Source organism: Osmia bicornis, chromosome 12 (assembly GCF_907164935.1).
Source record: "Osmia bicornis bicornis chromosome 12, iOsmBic2.1, whole genome shotgun sequence".
Taxonomy (NCBI): Eukaryota; Metazoa; Arthropoda; class Insecta; order Hymenoptera; family Megachilidae; genus Osmia; species Osmia bicornis.
The window spans coordinates 7667738-7687306 of NC_060227.1; the positions used below are offsets into that span (position 1 = coordinate 7667738).

Sequence of the window (19569 nt, forward strand, 5' to 3'; positions counted from 1 at the left end):
AGGTCTTATATTCCGCTAGATCCGGCCAAACTCATCACTACTCCGAACAAGTGAGTTTCCCGATTTGTTCGTTTTTCGTTTTTATATTTCGCTAGTTGCTTGGGGTCCTTGAAACCCCTGGTAGCATAATATCGGTGTCACCGGTACCTAGGGGTCTCAGATACCCCGCATGCCGTAAGCAAAATGTGTCATCGGTGCTTCGGGGTCCCTGACACCCCAGATGCCAAAATGTCGGTATGTAAACAGCGTCAGCGGTGCTTCGGGGTTCCTGACACTCCAAGATGATATCAGGTCGGTACAAAGAGGGCGTTATTGGCGCAGCGGGCTCCCTAACATCCCTTAATAATATCAGGCCCGTATGAAGAGGGCACAACCAGTATAATTTTTTTCAAGAGTTTATTTAATTTATTTTATTTTGCTTAATAAGTAGGCTCATGGAAGGGGAATACCGTTTTTTTTTTTTTTTTATTTTAACGTGGTGGAAATCCTCAGAAAGACACCTTTAGCCCCCCTGGGGAGGGGCTGGAGGTAGTGTGGAATTTTTACCCACTAAAACCACCACGGTGGCCTGCACTAGGGCGGTAAGGAGGGTCCTTCGACCCTTCCGCTATGTGCCAAACTCCGCCTACAACGGGGGCCACACCCGATGTCGGCAATCCTCGGGCCGCGTGAAGTAGAGACCTGGGCCCCAGCCCCAGACCCCCACGAAATTCATTAACATCCCTCGTTTCGTTACATCACTACAGCTCTTACATCCCTGCATTCTTTTCATCCCTACATTCTTTTCACCCCTATATTCCTTACATCGCTTCATCCCTTACATCCCTAGATTCTTTTCATCCCTACATTCCTTACATCCCTACACTCTTTTCACCCCTACACTCTTTTCATCCCTACATTCTTTTCATCCCTACATTCTTCTCATCCCTACATTCTTTTCTTCACTACATTCTTTTCATCCCTGCATTCTTTTCTTCCCTACATTCTCTTCGTCCCTACATTCTTTTCATCCCTACATTCTCTTCATCCCTACATTCTTTTCATCCCTACACTCCTTTCATCCCTACATCCCCTATATCCCTACATCCCCTATATCCCCTCAAACATTATAATAAATATTATAAAGACTGCTTCGAGTAAAGGTAAGTAAAGGTAAGTCCTTTTTTCGCCTGAAATTTTGCAAAATTTAGTTCCTTTTTTCGCCGCCAGAGGGCGCTGACCCGACATCGAAATTTTAGTTGAAATTTTTGCCGCAAGGGGGCGCTATTTTTTCGAGAATTTCGCGAAAATTTCGAAAAATAGCGCCCCCTAGCGGCAAAAATGTGAACTAAAATCTCGACCTCCGATCAGCGCCATCTGGTTTCAAAAAAAGGAACTAAATCTTGCAGAAATTTTGGCCCTCTAGCGGCAAAAATGTGAACTAAAATCTCGACCTCCGATTAGCGCCATCTGGTTTCAGAAAAAGGAACTAAATCTTGCAGAAATTTTGGCCCTCTAGCGGCAAAAATGTGAACTAAAATTTCGACCTCGGATCAGCGCCATCTGGTGGCAAAAAAAGGAATTAAATTTTGCAAAAATTTAAATTTAAAATTATTTTTCAGGAGACTTTACTTACCTTTACTTACCTTTACTTACCTTTATTCGAACCAATGGCCATAAGTATATTATTTATAATATATTTATTATAAGGGTTGAAAGGATACAAGAGGTGCAGGGAGAATTCAGGAGTGTAAGGGATACAGGGATATAAAGGGTATAGAGATGTAAGGGATACAGGGATATAAAGGGTACAGACATGTAAGGGATGCAGTGATAAAGGGTTGGACGTGGTGAGGCCGTTAAAGATAAAAAAATAATAAATAAATGGGAAGGTTGAGTCGTGGCCCATGAAGAGGGAAAAAATAAATGACTTAGGAGGGTGGTCCATGCGAGGCCCGAAAATAGGGGTAAAATAATAAATAAAAGGATAAAATAATAGGCCAGGCACACAGATGAAATAGAATCTACACGTTCATGTTCCTAATGAGTTTATTCAATAAGCTAAGAAGATAAGTACAGCAAATCATTCCTTTTAATAACACGAAAACATGTAAGTATGTGAGTGACGCTGAGACGCTGTACGCATGCTCGAAAACAAGGCAGAAAAATGTTATATGTATACATACTCTTACAATAATAGTGCAATAAAATCTGTTAAAAAGGACATCTGAAAATATTATATCGGTACGCAGATTGATTCACCGGGGTCCTAGGCACCCCAAGACGATAGGTTGGTGCGCAGGAAGAGTCGCCGGGGTCCCTGACACCCCATGATGATAGGTCGGTACACAAAGTGAATCCCCATGCGGTCGGGCGGCGGGGGAGTGTCAGCAGTCAATCCCTAAGCTATCGGCCATTGCGCCATCTATATAAAAGCGGCGCAAACTATTCGTTAACTTACCGACTGCCGAAGGGTCGATTACCGACTGTCGGAAGTTCAGTCTTTTCAAAATATAAATTTGTCAAATAATTATTCTAATCATTTTTCGGTCTTGTTACTTAATAAATGATGTCACTATGTCAACCGGAAAGTCGTCGAGTAGTTTCAGCCGTTTTTGATTTTGCAATTAAAGTATAATTCAAGTTTACACACCATAAGTAATATAACAAATAATTACCATTTATTTTTAAACTAATTGACAGAATAGTTAGTTGTCGAAACTGGATGTAATCATAGGAATCTTTGGATCTTTAATAACAAATTAGATATAAGCAATCAAACATCATTCTAGAAAATTAACACTAGTTTCATAATTAAATGAAAGAAAGAAACAAAGAAATGTGTCAGACTGAAAAAATGATTTATAATTATCGATGCACTGCGTAATGATTAATTAGCTGCGTAGGGTGAAGAAAAATATTGGAACCTGATAAACTTGTAATGGAACGCTGCCTTGAAACTAGACGCTATTAAAATCAATCGTAACAATCGAATCCTGATTTGTTCAATTATAATTTTCCTTCGAAGAACAGTATAAAATAGCAAAACACTTGTATGCTTTAACAAAATAAATTTGTTTACTTGAAACAAATGATATTAACTTTCCGCTAAAGTTATAGGAAACAAAAGGTATCAGTATCTCTCATTGAAGAAAACAAAACAGGTTCGAAGTTTACCGAAACATCGAGATTTTCGCGTACCCTATGTCCCCGTTATCCGTGATCCTATGTTCCATGAAATTAATCATTTGCATGATTAAAGGCAACCGACTCGGAAATCCCAAACAAAAAAAGTATGAGAAATTGTTCGAGAAATCTCAGTAAACAATAATGTTGTATGAATTGCGCGTACATACTGGCCAGCTTAGATCAAAGTACAACGAGCTAAGCACGTTTCCTTTCTCTGAGCAATCTTGCTTCGACGTCGTCTTATTTTTTCTTTTTTTCCTCTAACAAATTCACCTCGAATGCATTCGACAAGGCGAGTCGATCGGTTCCGTCGTCATTATATTCTTCATGCATACAATCTCTTCTCGATGCTGCATTATAACTCTCTCGATCGTCCTCATTTCAATTGCATCCGATGCAATATTATTATTCGATTCAGTTTCAGGGTGCGACTTCAATTCATGAATCTGAAAAAGAAAAAGAAATCCTTATTAGTATCTCAATGAGTCGAGGGAGGTATTATTGACCCCAGAATTTGTAAATTCTAAAAGATAAATTATTTTCCAATTTACAATCAACAAAATTAATCATACGAGCAACGCAATGTATTTCATAAGAGAAAACACAGCAAGCAACAAAGCGATCGCAATCATTGTTGACTTTATCGAAAGCGAGATACTCGGATTATTCATGAATTTTTCGGTCTCATTACGTTGAAGAGATGAGAATGCATTTCGATTTCGACACAATCCAACACCGCTTCGCTTGGTCCGTAGTTCACAGTCTGCTCGCGATAATTCGCCAATCCCACATTTGACGCGATAATGCGACAAAACGACGAATCTATTCAAGTGGTTACGAGAAAAGAGAAAATAAAGAATTGTCGATGCGACGTTCTGTTTACTTTCGTTGTCTACGTTTTGCAAGTTTTTTTCCATCTCTTGGCTCATCGTCGCGCAATTCTCATTTTGGAGCATCACGCTTCTCGGTCCTCCCCTTCTCGGTTAACAAAACACTAATTATCTTCTAGATAACGATTGAAGGACGTTGATACAAAAACAACGGGATCAGTATTCTCAAGGCGACGGTTAAATGCTAATCTATAATATAATTTTCAAACAATCAACAGGATACAACGCATTTAAAGTACCGCTTTGGATCTTGTCATTTTAGATTAAGAGCTTTTTAAATATATGCTTTGAAACGATTAATTCTTAAATTAAATATAAATTAAAAATTGACGTATGTATCAAGGTCAGATATAAGTAACATTGACTGTCAAAATGTTATAGTACAAAATACCAAATTACTTTTAACTACATTCAATAATATTTATGTTATTAATGATGTAACCCGAAGTGCGATTTCAAGAACTTTTTTCATGTCTGTTCTGGTTATCTCGACAAAGTTGATTCACTTAAATTCCAGCTACATCCTGGTACTTATACTTTGTACTACCGTCTAATCGATTAGACAGCAGCGTCACGATTTGCATTGACCAATATTAAATTTATAAGCCACTTAATCGTTCGCGGATTGCACAGCTGTTGACGTTCAAAAGTGGTGGAACCTGAACCTTCTATTACAGTTTACCGAGATGCACGGTATATCCGCCGATCGATATCTTTTGATTCAGATACGCGAATCAATAACAAGCTAATAAGCTACATAATTAGATTCTCCTCGTATCTGATTTCAAGCTTGTTAGCCTCGTTATCAATCGAGAATCTAGAATTCAAAATGTGTACCATGAGAAAATTGACTAAATTCCTTGATCGATTTGGTCTATGAAAAATAACAGGTAATTAAGAGTGCACCGATCCGCTGGGATAATCGCGCGAGCGGTCAAAGCATGCGAGCTAGATAGCGAAAAGCGAAAGTGTTCGCGCAAAAATAGAAGAGCAAGTAGCAGTAACGCTTTCATTATAAAACCCGACCGGCCGAACCAACCGATTTCGTTTTAATGCAAGGCGTGGGCCGATTAATCGCGCCCGCGATTGCTTTTACTTCTCGAACCGTGTTGCTCGAGCCCAGTCAATCCGTAACCGTGTGATCAAGAGTACAGTCCTTTTTGATCAGCTGCGACCCAGCTGCGACCGAATTTGGCAGCTCTCTACTCGATTAGCTGTCGAAGAAAATCTCAAGGACTACTACTGACAGCGTCGAGTTCCGATCAATCAGCCTCGACGTGTACTTTTTACCGTCTCCGCGTCGTCTGTCGGCCGGTGTTCCAATTAAACCTCAGCTTGGAGCAGCGTCGTGTCGTTCGGTCACTCGCGGCCGCAGACGCGTCGCGGATCGCCGGGAAGTTCCTCTCTTCAGGGACCTTTTTCGATTCGTCTTGCCATCTCGAAATCGCATCTCCGTTTCGACATCATCGTTTGCGCCAAGGCACGACCTGCAAAAAGGCCAACAATCGGGTCAATAGCGATCCCTGAACGAGTGATCCGAAGTCCGCGGCCGATTCCGCCAGCGTTCCGTCTCTCCCCACTATATCGACCGGAAGTGCGATCGGCCAATAGGCGAAACGAGCCAGCAGGACTCGCCGGTATCTTTGACGATCGTATAAAAGCGACCAGCAACAGGGATGTCGGCGAGAATCGATCCGATTCGCTGGTCGAATCTCGCTAGAAACGGTATAAACTTGACCAGGAACTTCTCCGTGGTAGCTGCCTCTTTCAGAAGATCTTCCATCGTTCATCCGAGAAGTCTTCGGTATTCTAGAGTTGGTCAGTCGATCAATGTCCTCGAGATTAAACGACAGTCTACACGGTTCGCGATTCTGAGCCATCGAACTCATCCCGGCTGTGGAAAGAGACTCGACATGCCGCACGCGTGTGTCGACGTTTACCACCCGCGGTGAGTAAGCTGTGCTTATTTTCTTGAGTATTTCTCTTAAAAAAGCAGTATGTTTTCTTTGGAAAATTACCATGTTTTGGGGCGAGATCTTCGTTCCTTTCATGAGGTGTAATTTGATTTTAAACACATTTTGACGCCCGGACATTCCATGCCTTCCAGAATCTGTAATTTTATATTTTTTATTAAAGTTTCGTTTAACACGCGTAACCGGCATCTGAGAAAATATTATTTTGATGCTTTGAAATTGATTGAACTGTACTCTTCATATCCGTTCAAGTGCGAATAATTCAATTTGTTCATCGAACAGAATTGTTATATAAAAACTAACGATGTGGATTAGATGGAAAAAACTACCTTTGCAAAGAAACCATTCAGTTAACTATATTAGGCTTCTATTATATAATGTTATCTTAGGATCTAATGCAACGCTATCGTCATTACGCAATTTACGTGCAACATTTATTTACAATGATGCCGCGAAGTAAACAAAGTAAAATTACCATCTTCTGTAAAAATATTATGAATAAACTTTCAACAACAATGACGTTGCATTTTTCTCTTTCAATACGTTTAATCTTCTTACCGTGTTTCTCAAGCCTGCGTTTATATTGAATCAAGTCGTTTTTTATAAAAACTAATTAAGTTTCATCGCAGTATATTAAAACAATGATAATCTTTTACCATATAACATCAATGACAAAGTGAATGCATGAACGTTTCATTACCTTGCGGATTAGCTATGTGAAAATTCATTTTTTCACTTGACAAGGTTTATATAGTGATGGAGTAAGAGCCAATCGATCGACGTGTTATTAACGCGGTACTTCGTAGAACCACCTGTTACTCTGATATCCCATACCTAAAACAAACAGGTGTTAAATGTACAGCGAGCATGTTTTTACAAGAATCTTATCAATGAAATAAAAACGATGAAAAAATAAATGTTACCCTTTGTCCTAATAAAATATCACAATTATTAAAATATAATATTATTTAACATTACCTATTCACAGGGTGTCAACATTGGTCACCCATGCGGCAAAAAATCCGTCCCTTAACAACAATTACGAATATATTGGTAAAACACCTTTGCTAAATACACTGACGGAACCTCTCGCTCCGAAACTTCGATCGTACATCGAGGAATGGGCATCAATTTGTTGTCCAAAGGATATTTACATCTGCGACGGAAGCGATGCGGAATATGATCAGCAATTGAAGCTCCTCGAGCAAAGTGGAACCATCTTGCCCCTGAAAAAATACGAGAATTGGTAAGTATATTTTATGAATGAATTAGTATATATAATAAAATATGTTTGGTGCGTTAGTAATTGAAGGAAGTTATTCGCGATGGCCGTGTTGATATTTCTAGCAATGCTTTTCTTTGGCCATTTTCCAACATCTGTTGAAACGACACTCGTCTCATAAGGATCAGACGATATTAGATCGAACGAATTCCAAGTTTTCCAGATGTTTAGTCGCTGCAATATCTCATTTGCTTTTTTAGTTGGCTCGCCAGAACGAATCCGGCGGACGTAGCACGCGTTGAGAAACGCACCTTCATTAGCACCGAGTCAAGGCGTGATACGATCCCAACGGCACGCGATGGTGTTACCGGAGAACTGGGTAACTGGATTTCTCCGGTTGACATGGACAAAGCTATTCTAGAACGTTTTCCTGGATGCATGAAAGGTCAGTTACTTGTGGTCTTACGTTCATTCTATCTGTTACTTAACAAAATAAAATACAAGCTGTTCTTAGTTCTTCGTAACGTAAGTCGAGACAAACCTAGAATATCCTCTATAATCATTATAGGCAGAACAATGTACGTGATCCCGTTCAGCATGGGTCCATTGGGTTCGCCTCTGTCAAAAATTGGAATACAGATCACAGACTCTCCATACGTCGTCTGTTCTATGAAAATAATGACCAGAATGGGAAAGAAGGTCCTGGAGGCTCTTGGAAACAACGATTTCGTCAAGTGCTTGCACTCTGTTGGTGTTCCAAAATCAAATTCGAAAGTCGACGTAATACCTTCATGGCCATGCGATCCTGAAAGAACCATCATTCTACATAGACCAGCGAAAAACGAGATAGCCTCTTACGGAAGCGGTTACGGTGGAAATTCTCTGCTTGGTAAAAAATGTTTCGCCTTGAGAATCGGCTCGACCATTGCCAGGGACGAGGGCTGGCTTGCAGAGCATATGCTCGTACGTTTGAATATCATTTATCCTTCGAGTCATCTTTTTCTTTTCAATCGTTGCTCAATGCTCACGAGTTTGTTCATTCGTCTAAAGGGATTCTGTATCAGTTACCTTTTCTAGATACTGGGTATCACGAGCCCAAAAGGTAAAAAACGTTACGTGGCCGCCGCGTTTCCCAGCGCTTGCGGAAAGACCAACTTAGCTATGATGCAGCCTACTCTACCCGGTTACAAAATCGAGTGCGTCGGCGACGACATCGCCTGGATGAAATTCGACAAAGAAGGAAGACTTCGCGCCATCAATCCTGAGAACGGATTCTTCGGTGTGGCACCTGGGACCAGCTACGCCACAAACCCCAACGCCATGAAGACCATCTTCAAGAATACAATCTTCACTAATGTGGCTGCTACCAGCGACGGTGGAGTTTTCTGGGAAGGATTGGAGAAAGAGATCAGTGAAGACATTGAGGTATAGAGATCAGAGATTAACAGTGACAGTGATGGTGGTAAATGTTATCTAAGAAGTGATATTTTGAGTAGATCACCGATTGGAGGGGTAATAAGTGGACCAGGGGATCCAAGACACCTGCTGCGCATCCAAATTCCAGATTCTGTTCACCAGCCAGCCAGTGTCCCATCATTGATCCTGCTTGGGAAGATCCAAATGGCGTTCCTATAGATGCTATACTCTTCGGTGGCCGCAGACCCGAAGGTGTTCCTTTGATTTATCAGGCAAGAAACTGGCAACATGGTGTCTTCATAGGAGCAGCAATGAGATCCGAGGCGACTGCTGCAGCAGAACATCAGGTATGTGTTATATGTAATTAGCTGATAAATGTTTAATTATACATGCTAATATATATTGAATAATTGATGATCAGGGTAAGGTAATCATGCACGATCCATTCGCGATGAGGCCCTTCTTCGGGTACAATTTTGGACATTACGTCGGTCATTGGTTGAGCATGGCCAATGTGAAAAATGCTAAACTACCAGCGATATTCCACGTGAATTGGTTCAGGAAAGGAGCAGACGGTAAATTCCTCTGGCCAGGTTTCGGTGAGAACTCTCGTGTTCTGGATTGGATTCTCCGGAGGATCGACGGCGAGGACGTCGCGATGGATTCTCCGATCGGTTTACTACCAAAATTAGACTCCTTTAATCTGGACAACATGAGAGAAAACGTTAAGATGGAGGAATTGTTCAGATTATCGAAAAGTTTCTGGCAGAAGGAAGTTGATGACCTTAAAAAGTATTTCGATGCCCAAGTTGGCGATGATTTACCGGAAGCTATTCGTCTCGAGCTTGATCAGCTTGCACGTAATATCGAACAACTTTAATTCCATCATTCTAAATAAAAACCTGATTCTGTTATGGTTAAAATCTCCAAAATTCAATTAAAATTGTACGAAAATTCAGATCCACTTGTAAATGTTAGATCTGCAATCATTTCTGGTATATCTAAATCATTAACAGCTTCAATGTTCAAACATAAACGTAGTATTACATTTTTGTTTCTGAGTTGAATATTAAATACATCATTCATTTAATTTGTATCTCATTTTCATCGCCGAGACGAATGTTTGGCAGGAGTTCTTCCTTCTATGACTGCTTGAAACCGTGTGTGAGCGCAACAGTATGCAGATGAATGTCAAGTAAAATGAATTCATTAATTGTGATGGAAAACGTATGTATTTTTTGGATAAAAGTTTTTAAATAAAACATTTGAAAAAGCAGGAAAGGATTTCTTCCTATTTCTTTCTCCTCCCTTACCACCTAAAAAATCAAAGAGGTAGAAATTAAACGACAGAATTAAATTCGCTTAATCTGAAATAAAACTCGATAAATCGTTCTGCTAATCGTATTTATTTATCCAATATTTTTAATCGTCTAAGTACTATCAATGAAAGACTTCAATATATAAGACGTTCAAAACTGTACATTCGGATATACGTACGTATGTTACATCATTATTGCGGTTCGTATAATTAAACAAATTCATTGAAATTTAATGAAAAACATCTGATTTCAATTAATTTGTTATACGTTTCGTAATTGATACGATACTTAAAATAATAACGCAAGTGATGTCGAAAGATAGATGATACATTTTATCACAAACAAATTCCATTGAATTTATTAGTGATAAATTGAATATGTATTTTAATATATCATACCCGTATGTTAAGTATCGAGAAACAAGACGTGGAAGACTGTCTTGCAGGTCGAAAATATGGTATATAGGTATATAGTTTATTTAAAAGAATAACTAATAGGAAAATGTACCATTGTTGAACAGAAGGATTTAGATTTTATTCAACGCGATTTTCCTTTCATATATTGCACTTTCTTCAACGACTGTTCCCTGTTTTAGAGTTTTCAATCCTCTACAAATTGATTCACGTAGCATACTAATTAAGAAAATATTGACCAGTTAAAATAACTAACATGAATCATTTAAATTTAGTATGTTACATTATGTTTATTAAGTTGATAAAATATTCGGCAGTTTATAATTTAACATAATTATAATTAAATTTGCATTGATTAAATGTCTAAAACCTTCCTATTTGGTTACTGAAATCATGATGAAGATCTCTGACATATAATATTATATCTCTATTATTTTTTTACTTTCATGCAATTCTACCATTAAAAGACAATAAAACATTTCTACCAGCCTGTTCCATTTGTAACCAAAAATCTTGTTTACGTTATAAATTTGTATTCTATACACATATATTAGTTCTATTTCCCTACCATATTCTTATATTAATCTAATTAAAAATAAATTTAACTTCAAAAAAAAAAGATCACTTAATATATACCTGTATTAATAAAACTTCTACCATGATTAATTATTATATAATTCTGGCATATACTTTTCAGACTAGATGAATGTACTTTTTTTTCAGTCCTTAGTATTTTGCACCAATTTTAGATAACTGCATCCATTCTCTAGTGTTCTGTTATTATACAATTCTAATGTAATATAACTACTGTACAATTGTATATTATATTTCACAACAACTAGCATTTGGTTAATAAACCTCACACCTGGGTAACATGTTTTTTATAGCCATTTTTATGCTATAAACCAAAGATTGAAATTCTAATAAGACTCAAATTTTTAGTCATTGCAAACTACAAATTGCTGCAAAGAGAAATAATATTTAGTTCGTTATTTCTTATATTTATCGTTGTATTTGAATTAATTAATTTTTTTAATCATAGTGCTAATTATAACGAAATTTATTATACTGTATACTAATCAGAAGTCACGCGTTTAATTAAAATTTTGCTGATTTTGTGATGCTCATGAATTTAAACAATATACAACAAAAAATATATATCAATTCATAAGCTAGCTCCTCTTATTACCTTACAGTACCTTTTAGTACCAACGATTTATGAACACATAAGATCTGTTTCCAGTACAATACGTTCAATTTCAATGTGCGTAATCAAACAATTATGATACTTAATAAGACAAAAGTCTTTAAGTAATATAAAAATTAGTGCACTATAGTATTTTTTCTTTTATATTCAGTAATATGTTTAATAAATTTTTGTGTCTATGAATAGTTACCTGTATATATAGATAATTTAAAAAATATGGTTTGGAATATATAGAGAGCTTTAATCCTTTACAATATTCTATGATGTTTGTTGAATAGATGTTCGAATTGCAATGGCAAGTATTTTGTCCATTTCATACTTAGTTATTAATCTAACTAGATTACAGTACTTTTAATATACTTTAGTCTATTAAAATTAATTTTAATGTTCACTTTATATGCATAATTTGTGTTCTTTAAGAGCCTAAGAAAAAAATTGTATACCAGTTTCTTCTAAATAAAATCTCAGGTACATACTTCTCACCCATTATTCTTTTTCACCAACGTTTCCAATGCTCGTGGTATACACAATGGACACAATATTTCTGGTTTAGACGTTTGAAATAACATTTTTCCTAGATACTGAGCTGTACATGGAAGAACTAGTGATTCAGATGTCAGTAACTCAGTTTCCATTGTTGAAATCACTTCCGTTTTGTAGGTAGACAATGGAAAATGATGTCCACACGTAAATACCATTGTATCTTCTTCAGCAGCGAGAAATCGATACACTGTGTCTGGATCCTAATTTTCAACAATGTACATTTTTTTAGTATTTATTTTAATTACTTTCGTACCTACAGGTATATTTGTAATTCACCTTAATATGTACAAATGATCTAGAATCGTGAGTATTAGAAGACACAGTACTTATAATCCCTTCTATCATTTGTTTCGAAGTATTATTCCCACTCGAACCTGGATATCCAGTGAGTGGTGGTCCATAATGATCAGCAGTTAAAGATGATAACAGCTTGATAAATTCGGGTGCAGGCTCATCTGTGATACAAAAACGATTTACAAGAAGTGTAATATAAAACACGTTTAAAATCGTTTATACAAGTTTACCTTGATCAATATGATTCAATAACATAGAACACACTTGAAGGCAAAATTTAACAGAAAATAAATTAACCAGAGTAGAGTTCTTGACTTCTGTATCATTCTTATTTGTGTCCAAATATTTATCCATTATCTCTTGACTGTGAGAATTATAATAATTAATTGATTATGACAAATAAGCCTTGAATAATAATGTAGCCACTTACCAGAATAGTAATAATCCAAGGGGGTAAAAAATTGATTCAATATGCTCTAAAAATACATTTTCGATGCTTTGTATAGGTAACTCATGTTCAATCCAGAAATCAAGAGCATCTTGCAATATTTTGCACTTGGTCGTATCCGGTTCACTTTCCATTTCGTTTAAGAAAAATTTAATCACTTTAACGGCTTCGTTGATGAGGTTGTTTTGTCGAGAACTTGAAATTTTCTTTTCACTGCTTTTGTACAGTTGATTTTGTTCAGCTGTTTCTTTTATAGCAGCAGAGGATACTGAATTGTCCTCGGTTCTACTTTCTTTTTCTTGCATCAAAACAAGATTTTCCACCCATTCATCTGATTCAGAATTAGCATCAGAATCGTACGAGTTTTCAAAAATTTCTGAAGGTGCGTTCTCGCACTTCGCGTCTTTGCATAATTCCTCTAAACCACCTTGGCAATCAAATGTGTACAATTCTTGTTGAAGTATCTGTAAACTATTCAATGATTTACTCGCTGGGATTTTCAATTTGTTTCTAACAGCACAATCCTCGACAGAATCGATTAAATTCTTTTCCACTTGTTTATTAAATAATTCAGTATTCTTTTTAACGTTATGATTTAAAGACTTTGTTTTTATTTCAGTATCCTCCGCCGTCTTACATTCTGCCTTTTCACGTAAATGTTCAGACTTTGTTTTTGAGCAAGAGCGAATACTTATTAGGTGCAAAATTTTCAGTTGATATGAGAATGCTTCAGAAATATTATGTTGCAGCATAGCTATCTTTGAGCAAGCTTGATAATTACTGAGTTCAATACACTAAAAATGTATAAGGATATATCACTTCATTGTTTTGCTTCAACAGTTTTATGAAATACATGAAATAATAAACCAACCTTATCCATGATTCTTGAAGAATCGTATAAACCAGAGAAATATTCTAATGCATAATGCAGCGTTAACTCTCCTGATGATTTTTCTATCACGCTTAAAGGACGAATAACACCCGCAAGAGGAGGTACATCATAACTCTGATAAGAAATAATGGGTGCAGGAATGTTAGGAACTTGACTAGGCACCTCCATAGCTCTATGCGAAGTATGGGGTAATCGTACAACGCGTTTTTTAATTAATACAAGTTTATCGTCGTTCTCGCGTGTATCTTTTGCAAGAACCCGGCCTAATTGCGCTCTGCTATTATTACCCCAAGCTAAAACTGTACCTCCTGAAAAAGAAAATAAGAATTAGTCAGAATTTTATTAATTGAATAATAAATTATATAATGTATATACCTGGTTGAATGGCAACCGTGTAGTCATAGCCGCAACAGACTCCAACCGTTTTAATTATAGGATTTACTTTTTCTCTAGATTCATTGTTTTCCGTTTGAAATGGTTTACTTTCATCATTCGAGTTTCTATGTCTTTCTCCCATTGTGGACGTTTTTATTCCACCATCAAATTCTTGCTCTTCGTCTCCTCGTTTGTAAGCGTTATGTCTTGGAGGTACTTGTGCAAAAACAGAAGCAGGATTGTAACATAATGTAGTGGGAATTGGTATTTCCCTTCTGCTACCGTCGCCTATTTGACCATCTAAATTACGACCCCACGTATAAAGCGAACCGTCTTTTGTTACGAGGGCATTATGATGACACCCGGTTGATATCTGTTCAAAATGTTGCGAAAAAAAAATGGTAATTTTGTTTGTTAGGAACAAGTTTAATTAAAAATCATTTCACAAACCTGTATGATATCCCCTCTTACTAAACTTGTATCTACTATTGTTGGTTTCAAATGTGTTTGGACTTCTTCGATCGACCCAACATTTACACTCTTTAGACAAACGTTATCTAATTGTTTCTTCCGTGTCTCCGAATGACTAGTTTCCGTCGATTTAACTTGTGCATCTTTATTTTGTGCATTGCCTTCGAAAACCTCTTCATTCGAGTCGTTCATACTCGCTTGATCCGGGACTTTCTCAAATTCATCAATATTTTCAAACTGCTTTATAATATTGTCCCGTTGCTCCAATATTCGAGCCCTTTTTTGTGTTTGTGCTTGCAATCGAAGAACTTGGGGGCTTGCTCCCCATACGTATAACTTATTTGTGTAACTAACGGCGAGCTAGTATAAGCATATATGTATAAATTATGTTTACGCGATAACATTGAATTAAAACAAGATAAAGCACTCCACTTACGTTATGAAAATATCCAGTTGCAATAAGAAATATTTTCTCTGATAGTAAGACTTTTATTGGCACTGAACTTTTAACATTATTCCCTACACCCAGTTGCCCGAAAATATTGCAACCAAACGCGTACACCGCACCCTCTGTAGAAAGGGCTAGTGTATGTGCATGGCCGGCGCTAATGTAACGTATAACTGTACCAAGTAAAGATGTGACTAACGTGGGAACCATCTTTTTATCGGTATTACCATGACCCAGCTGGCCATGGACTCCCCAGCCCCATGTAAAAACTCTGCCATCCGATGTCAACGCGACAGAATGATATTGACCGGCCACGGCATCGATAATAACTTCTTGAGCCAAATAAGTAACTAATTCGGGTGACGAACATTGTAAAATTTTTCCTAGACCTAACTGACCGAATTGATTTGATCCCCAAGCATAAACACCATTGTTAGTCATTGCTAAAGTGTGACAATGACCGCAGGATACGCTAAGAACTTCGACTTCCATGATCCGAAAAAAGGGTATAGCTTGTGGCGGGCCAAATCTCAATACAGATGGACCAGTTCCTACAAATGATTAAGAACATAAAATATAAGACACATTTTATAATTGTACGTATGCTTACCTAAACGTCCCTGTACAGAACTTCCCCATGTGTAAACATTTCCATTTCTAATAAGAATAACGTGAGAGAATCCAGCACATAAAGGCCTTCTTTTGAAATCAGCACCATAAGTAGTATTATTCCTATCCTATTTTAATGGGTACAGAAATATACGATTATCTACTGATGTAAGATACAGAACAGCTTATGTGATGATTACCTTTGTAACGTTTAATAATTCAATATTACACGTAAGAGAAGTTTCTTGATGTAAAATAGATTTTTTATAAATCAAAGTCAGTAAAATTAGTAAAAAAGTTTCTATAATTTCTTCTATCAATGTGTCAGCCTCATCCTATGGAAGAAATTAAAGTATAAACAGGTATAAAGAATGAATTGAGATTAATGAACAACTTATACTTACATTTTCCACGAGATCTATAGAATCACACTGACTAGATTGAGAACTATACGAAGTAGTTCTATGACGTATTCTACATCGCACTATTCTAGGTCTTATCACTGGATTCGTTGGATCGTATAGTGTGACCAATCTCTAAACATTTAACAAAAAATAAATTAAGTTGTTGAAATGAATACATTTTTTTCGAAGGATTAAAGCTTTACCTGAAGTACAAAAATTTGAGAGTTTTGAAGATTATCAACAATAAATGACATATGACTTCTAGCTAACTCAGGATTTACTAAAATTGCTTGCATTAAATTTGGTTCACTTATACATATTAACAAACCATCTGAAATGATTTATGAAATGTTTAATTCTCGCGACGCAACACGTGTGTTCAAGTAATTTTATGATCATTGTAATTATTATACATTACATGGTGTTGGATAGAAATTGCTTGTACTGAAAGAATATATTGTCTTCATAAGTATATCCAACATCTGTCCATAAAGACCCTTCTGTGTTGCTAAATGATGCAACACTTCCCAAAGACACGTTTGTCCCGCAATATTAACCGCTAACAATTCATCGTAAAACGAATTTGTAGATAAGAAATATCTGTAACATAAATAATTTTTGTTAATATTATGTACCAACACATGTATCAAATATTTAATAAAATACGTACAAAAACTCCTTATATATCGCTTTAGACTTTTGAGATGATATTCTAAGCGTCCGTTCGATAAAGGCAAGAACACACAAATTAGAAAGATGTATTCTTGATGCAATAGGTAGCTCACTAATAGCTGGAGAAGCTAAACAGTGTGTGAGACAACGTAATGTGTAATCTGCTGTATATCCAACAGATGCAAATTTCAACATACTTTTCATTATTCTACACTGGAAATAATAATTTCAAGAATTATATACGAATACACGTAACTAAATCTTGATATTATTTTTACTTACTTTAGACAATTTATAACAAGCCACCGCTCGTGGAAAATCTTTGTTTGTCAAAAGTATGTCACCAGCTTGCTCTAACAACTGTTGCGCATTGATGCCAAATATTATAGCCAATTTTGCTGCTTTTTCAAGTTCATTGTTTTGCAATACTAACTCCATAAAAATTGACAATATTGGTTTCCTTAAAGTGAAAGATTATTAACGATAACGCGTTGATCTAAATCGATGAAATATGAAAGTACAATACCAACCTTAGAACAACTTTATACACAGAATGATTTGTTACAATTATACAAGTATCTACATGAGGTAATTCAATTTTAATATCATTTATTCCCTTTGGTAACGTGTATTTATTTTTTGTATCATCGGAAGGTGGTATTGGCGCATTGTTAGTAAAATCGACAGCTCTGTACACGGCACGTATTACTTCTTTGCTATTTGCTAAAGAAAAGTAACCAACGATACACTCTGGATTAAACTTCCCAATATCACTTTTATCAATATCACGATTTTCGGATAATCTGTCTGATATCACATACATTACACGCTGACTAGCGTCAGTAATAAAAAGAAAACGTTGAGTTAATAAAACGTTTCTACAAGATTCAACTACTTTATGTGCTGATAGAGGCCTAAAATTAGGTCCATATACCTGTAATTATAAAGGTATTTCAGTATTACATTCATCGTTTTCTATAGATTAAAAAATATTTCCATACCAGTATTTGATTTGTTAGAGAATGATAACATGTATATAATTGTTGGCCTTCTCTGTCAAACTGAGACATCAGAAACACTTCTGATGACATTAATTCAGGTGTTATTTGATTTTGATTCACCTCTGTAGATGGATCAGAATGAATAGTTATATTGTGAGTATTTCTGTTACTTGTAATATCTGTAAAATCAATCGATTCATTAGTGATCTTAAACAACACTTAGTTGTATTATATTATTTATTATGAATGCTGCAGACCATGATATTGCAGATTTTCTCCTAAAGCTTGACTTTTTGTTTCTATCAACTTTTGTCTAAGTATAGCAAGTTTGTCAACTGACAACTGCTTGAGTCCTTGCAGTCTGGATCTAGTAGAAGCAAATATTTTTGTATTATCGTACATGTTGTCATTTGTGTGCAATACATTATATGGTTCCCCATTTTCCAAATGATGCAAACAGCTATACGTTCGCTGCTCTAAAAGTAATCGCCACTGCCGCCGGGATTGACTTGTTATTAAGAGAGATACAATGTCATTACTCTGATCATGGCAAATGTGCAAACTGGAAATGTTTCCTTTAACTTGTGTAACGCTCGTTTGGTGACCAGTTTCGAGATTTATAAATAAAATCTCCCCATATTCAGTTCCAATAATACCAATTTCAGCAGGTATTACTGAGCTTTGCCACCATACTATTGCTGTAGGTCTGTAAATCGGAATCAGTATTAATTATGAGAGATAAAATTACATCTAGTGTAAAATTTATATATAAAATATACTTTGAATGGGAAGATTGTGAACTAATAGAAGGAAAAGAAGTTATATCATCACTGGTCCATCTTCTATCTCTATCATAACTTTCATCAACCCAGCACAAAGCAGGAATAATATATACAGAGCCATCAACACTTGCAGAGAGCAACCATGATCCCACAGAGTGGAAACATAAAGCTGAAATTTGTTTGTGAGATCCTTGGAACCAAGGAATTCTTTTAATTATTGGAGCAGATGAAGAATCCTTTTTGTAATATAAAAAAATTTCAGCATTCCCAGTTGTAAGAGCTAAAAATAGTTTATTTCCATATTCACATTGAGCACTGTGCTGTATTTCTGTTGCTTTAATCAAACATTGCAACTTAAACAGGCGTTCTTCTGATAGCCCTCTTGGCTGAAAGCCTTCTGTACCAATTTCTGAGATCATTATATTTCAGATTCTTATTGATCTTAGTACTACCTAAAACATATAATATCATATCATCATCTTTTTAATAGAAAATCTTTGCAAACATTAATTATATTCCATAAATGATATACAATTATTAAATTTCTATAATAATAAATTTTATTATACATTAGTTATAAAGAAATTTAAACGCAAATTAATATTTAGGATATGTTAGTAATTTTTGGGATCACGCAAAACATAACGTTAAAAATATTTAATAAGATATTGTTAGCTGCGATACCTGTGTTTATATATTCGTAAAATAATATAGCTGATGAGAAGAAAGCTTTGTCTCTTAAGAAATTCTTGTGCTAAAAATAAATGATTGCAAAAGAAACCTAGACCAATTATCACATTGCGCATTCCGTTTAAACGTGATATCCTTTCATATGCAAGAAATGAAGGAATTAAATTATTCACAATGCATTACATTTTTACAATAACGCCGCCGTCAAATTTCTAAACGTCAGAACATCAAGGTTAGATTACATTGTAACCATCAGTGTAATCACTACAGAAAAGATTAAATCACTATTTTGGGGTTGGTAATGCTTGTAGCGCACTTCAATAAATATCTAT

General features: G+C 36.1%; 3 protein-coding genes across 10 annotated transcripts; 1 reads left to right on the plus strand and 2 right to left on the minus strand.

Annotated features, from left to right (window-relative positions):
• Positions 1-2452: 2452 nt before the first annotated feature.
• LOC114878018 lies at positions 2453-7013 on the minus strand. 6 transcript variants are annotated; one of them, XM_029191333.2, is made up of 3 exons: positions 6732-7013; positions 6077-6168; positions 2453-3614 (listed from the first exon to the last, which is right to left on the minus strand). In XM_029191333.2, exons 1-3 carry the CDS (start codon positions 6757-6759, stop codon positions 3438-3440), a joined length of 297 nt encoding a protein of 98 aa, XP_029047166.2. In that variant the 5' UTR covers positions 6760-7013; the 3' UTR covers positions 2453-3437. The 6 variants fall into 6 exon arrangements, 3 of the variants coding, with proteins under 3 accessions (XP_029047166.2, XP_029047165.2, XP_046144276.1); XR_003789685.2 differs by lacking the exons at positions 6077-6168; positions 6732-7013 and adding an exon at positions 5349-5436; XR_003789687.2 differs by lacking the exons at positions 6077-6168; positions 6732-7013 and adding an exon at positions 3860-5085.
• On the plus strand, positions 5634-9950 carry LOC114878017 (phosphoenolpyruvate carboxykinase [GTP]-like). The gene is made up of 7 exons (XM_029191331.2): positions 5634-6006; positions 7020-7277; positions 7514-7698; positions 7822-8216; positions 8331-8678; positions 8750-9016; positions 9091-9950. Exons 1-7 carry the CDS (start codon positions 5735-5737, stop codon positions 9547-9549), a joined length of 2184 nt encoding a protein of 727 aa, XP_029047164.2. The 5' UTR covers positions 5634-5734; the 3' UTR covers positions 9550-9950.
• Positions 9951-10056: 106 nt separating this feature from the next.
• On the minus strand, positions 10057-19485 carry LOC114878020. 3 transcript variants are annotated; one of them, XM_029191340.2, is made up of 21 exons: positions 19232-19485; positions 18545-18999; positions 18023-18471; positions 17766-17944; positions 17295-17698; positions 17047-17224; positions 16763-16977; positions 16511-16692; positions 16296-16423; positions 16093-16224; positions 15889-16023; positions 15690-15816; positions 15068-15630; positions 14611-14991; positions 14161-14533; positions 13765-14093; positions 12876-13687; positions 12676-12809; positions 12428-12606; positions 12085-12351; positions 10057-11363 (listed from the first exon to the last, which is right to left on the minus strand). In XM_029191340.2, the coding sequence occupies exons 2-20, from the start codon at positions 18964-18966 to the stop codon at positions 12088-12090; spliced, it is 5586 nt and encodes a 1861-aa protein (XP_029047173.2). In that variant the 5' UTR covers positions 18967-18999; positions 19232-19485; the 3' UTR covers positions 10057-11363; positions 12085-12087. The 3 variants fall into 3 exon arrangements, with proteins under 3 accessions (XP_029047173.2, XP_029047172.2, XP_029047171.2); XM_029191339.2 differs by having other exon boundaries at positions 10057-12351; positions 18545-18995; XM_029191338.2 differs by having other exon boundaries at positions 10057-12351.
• Positions 19486-19569: the final 84 nt, after the last annotated feature.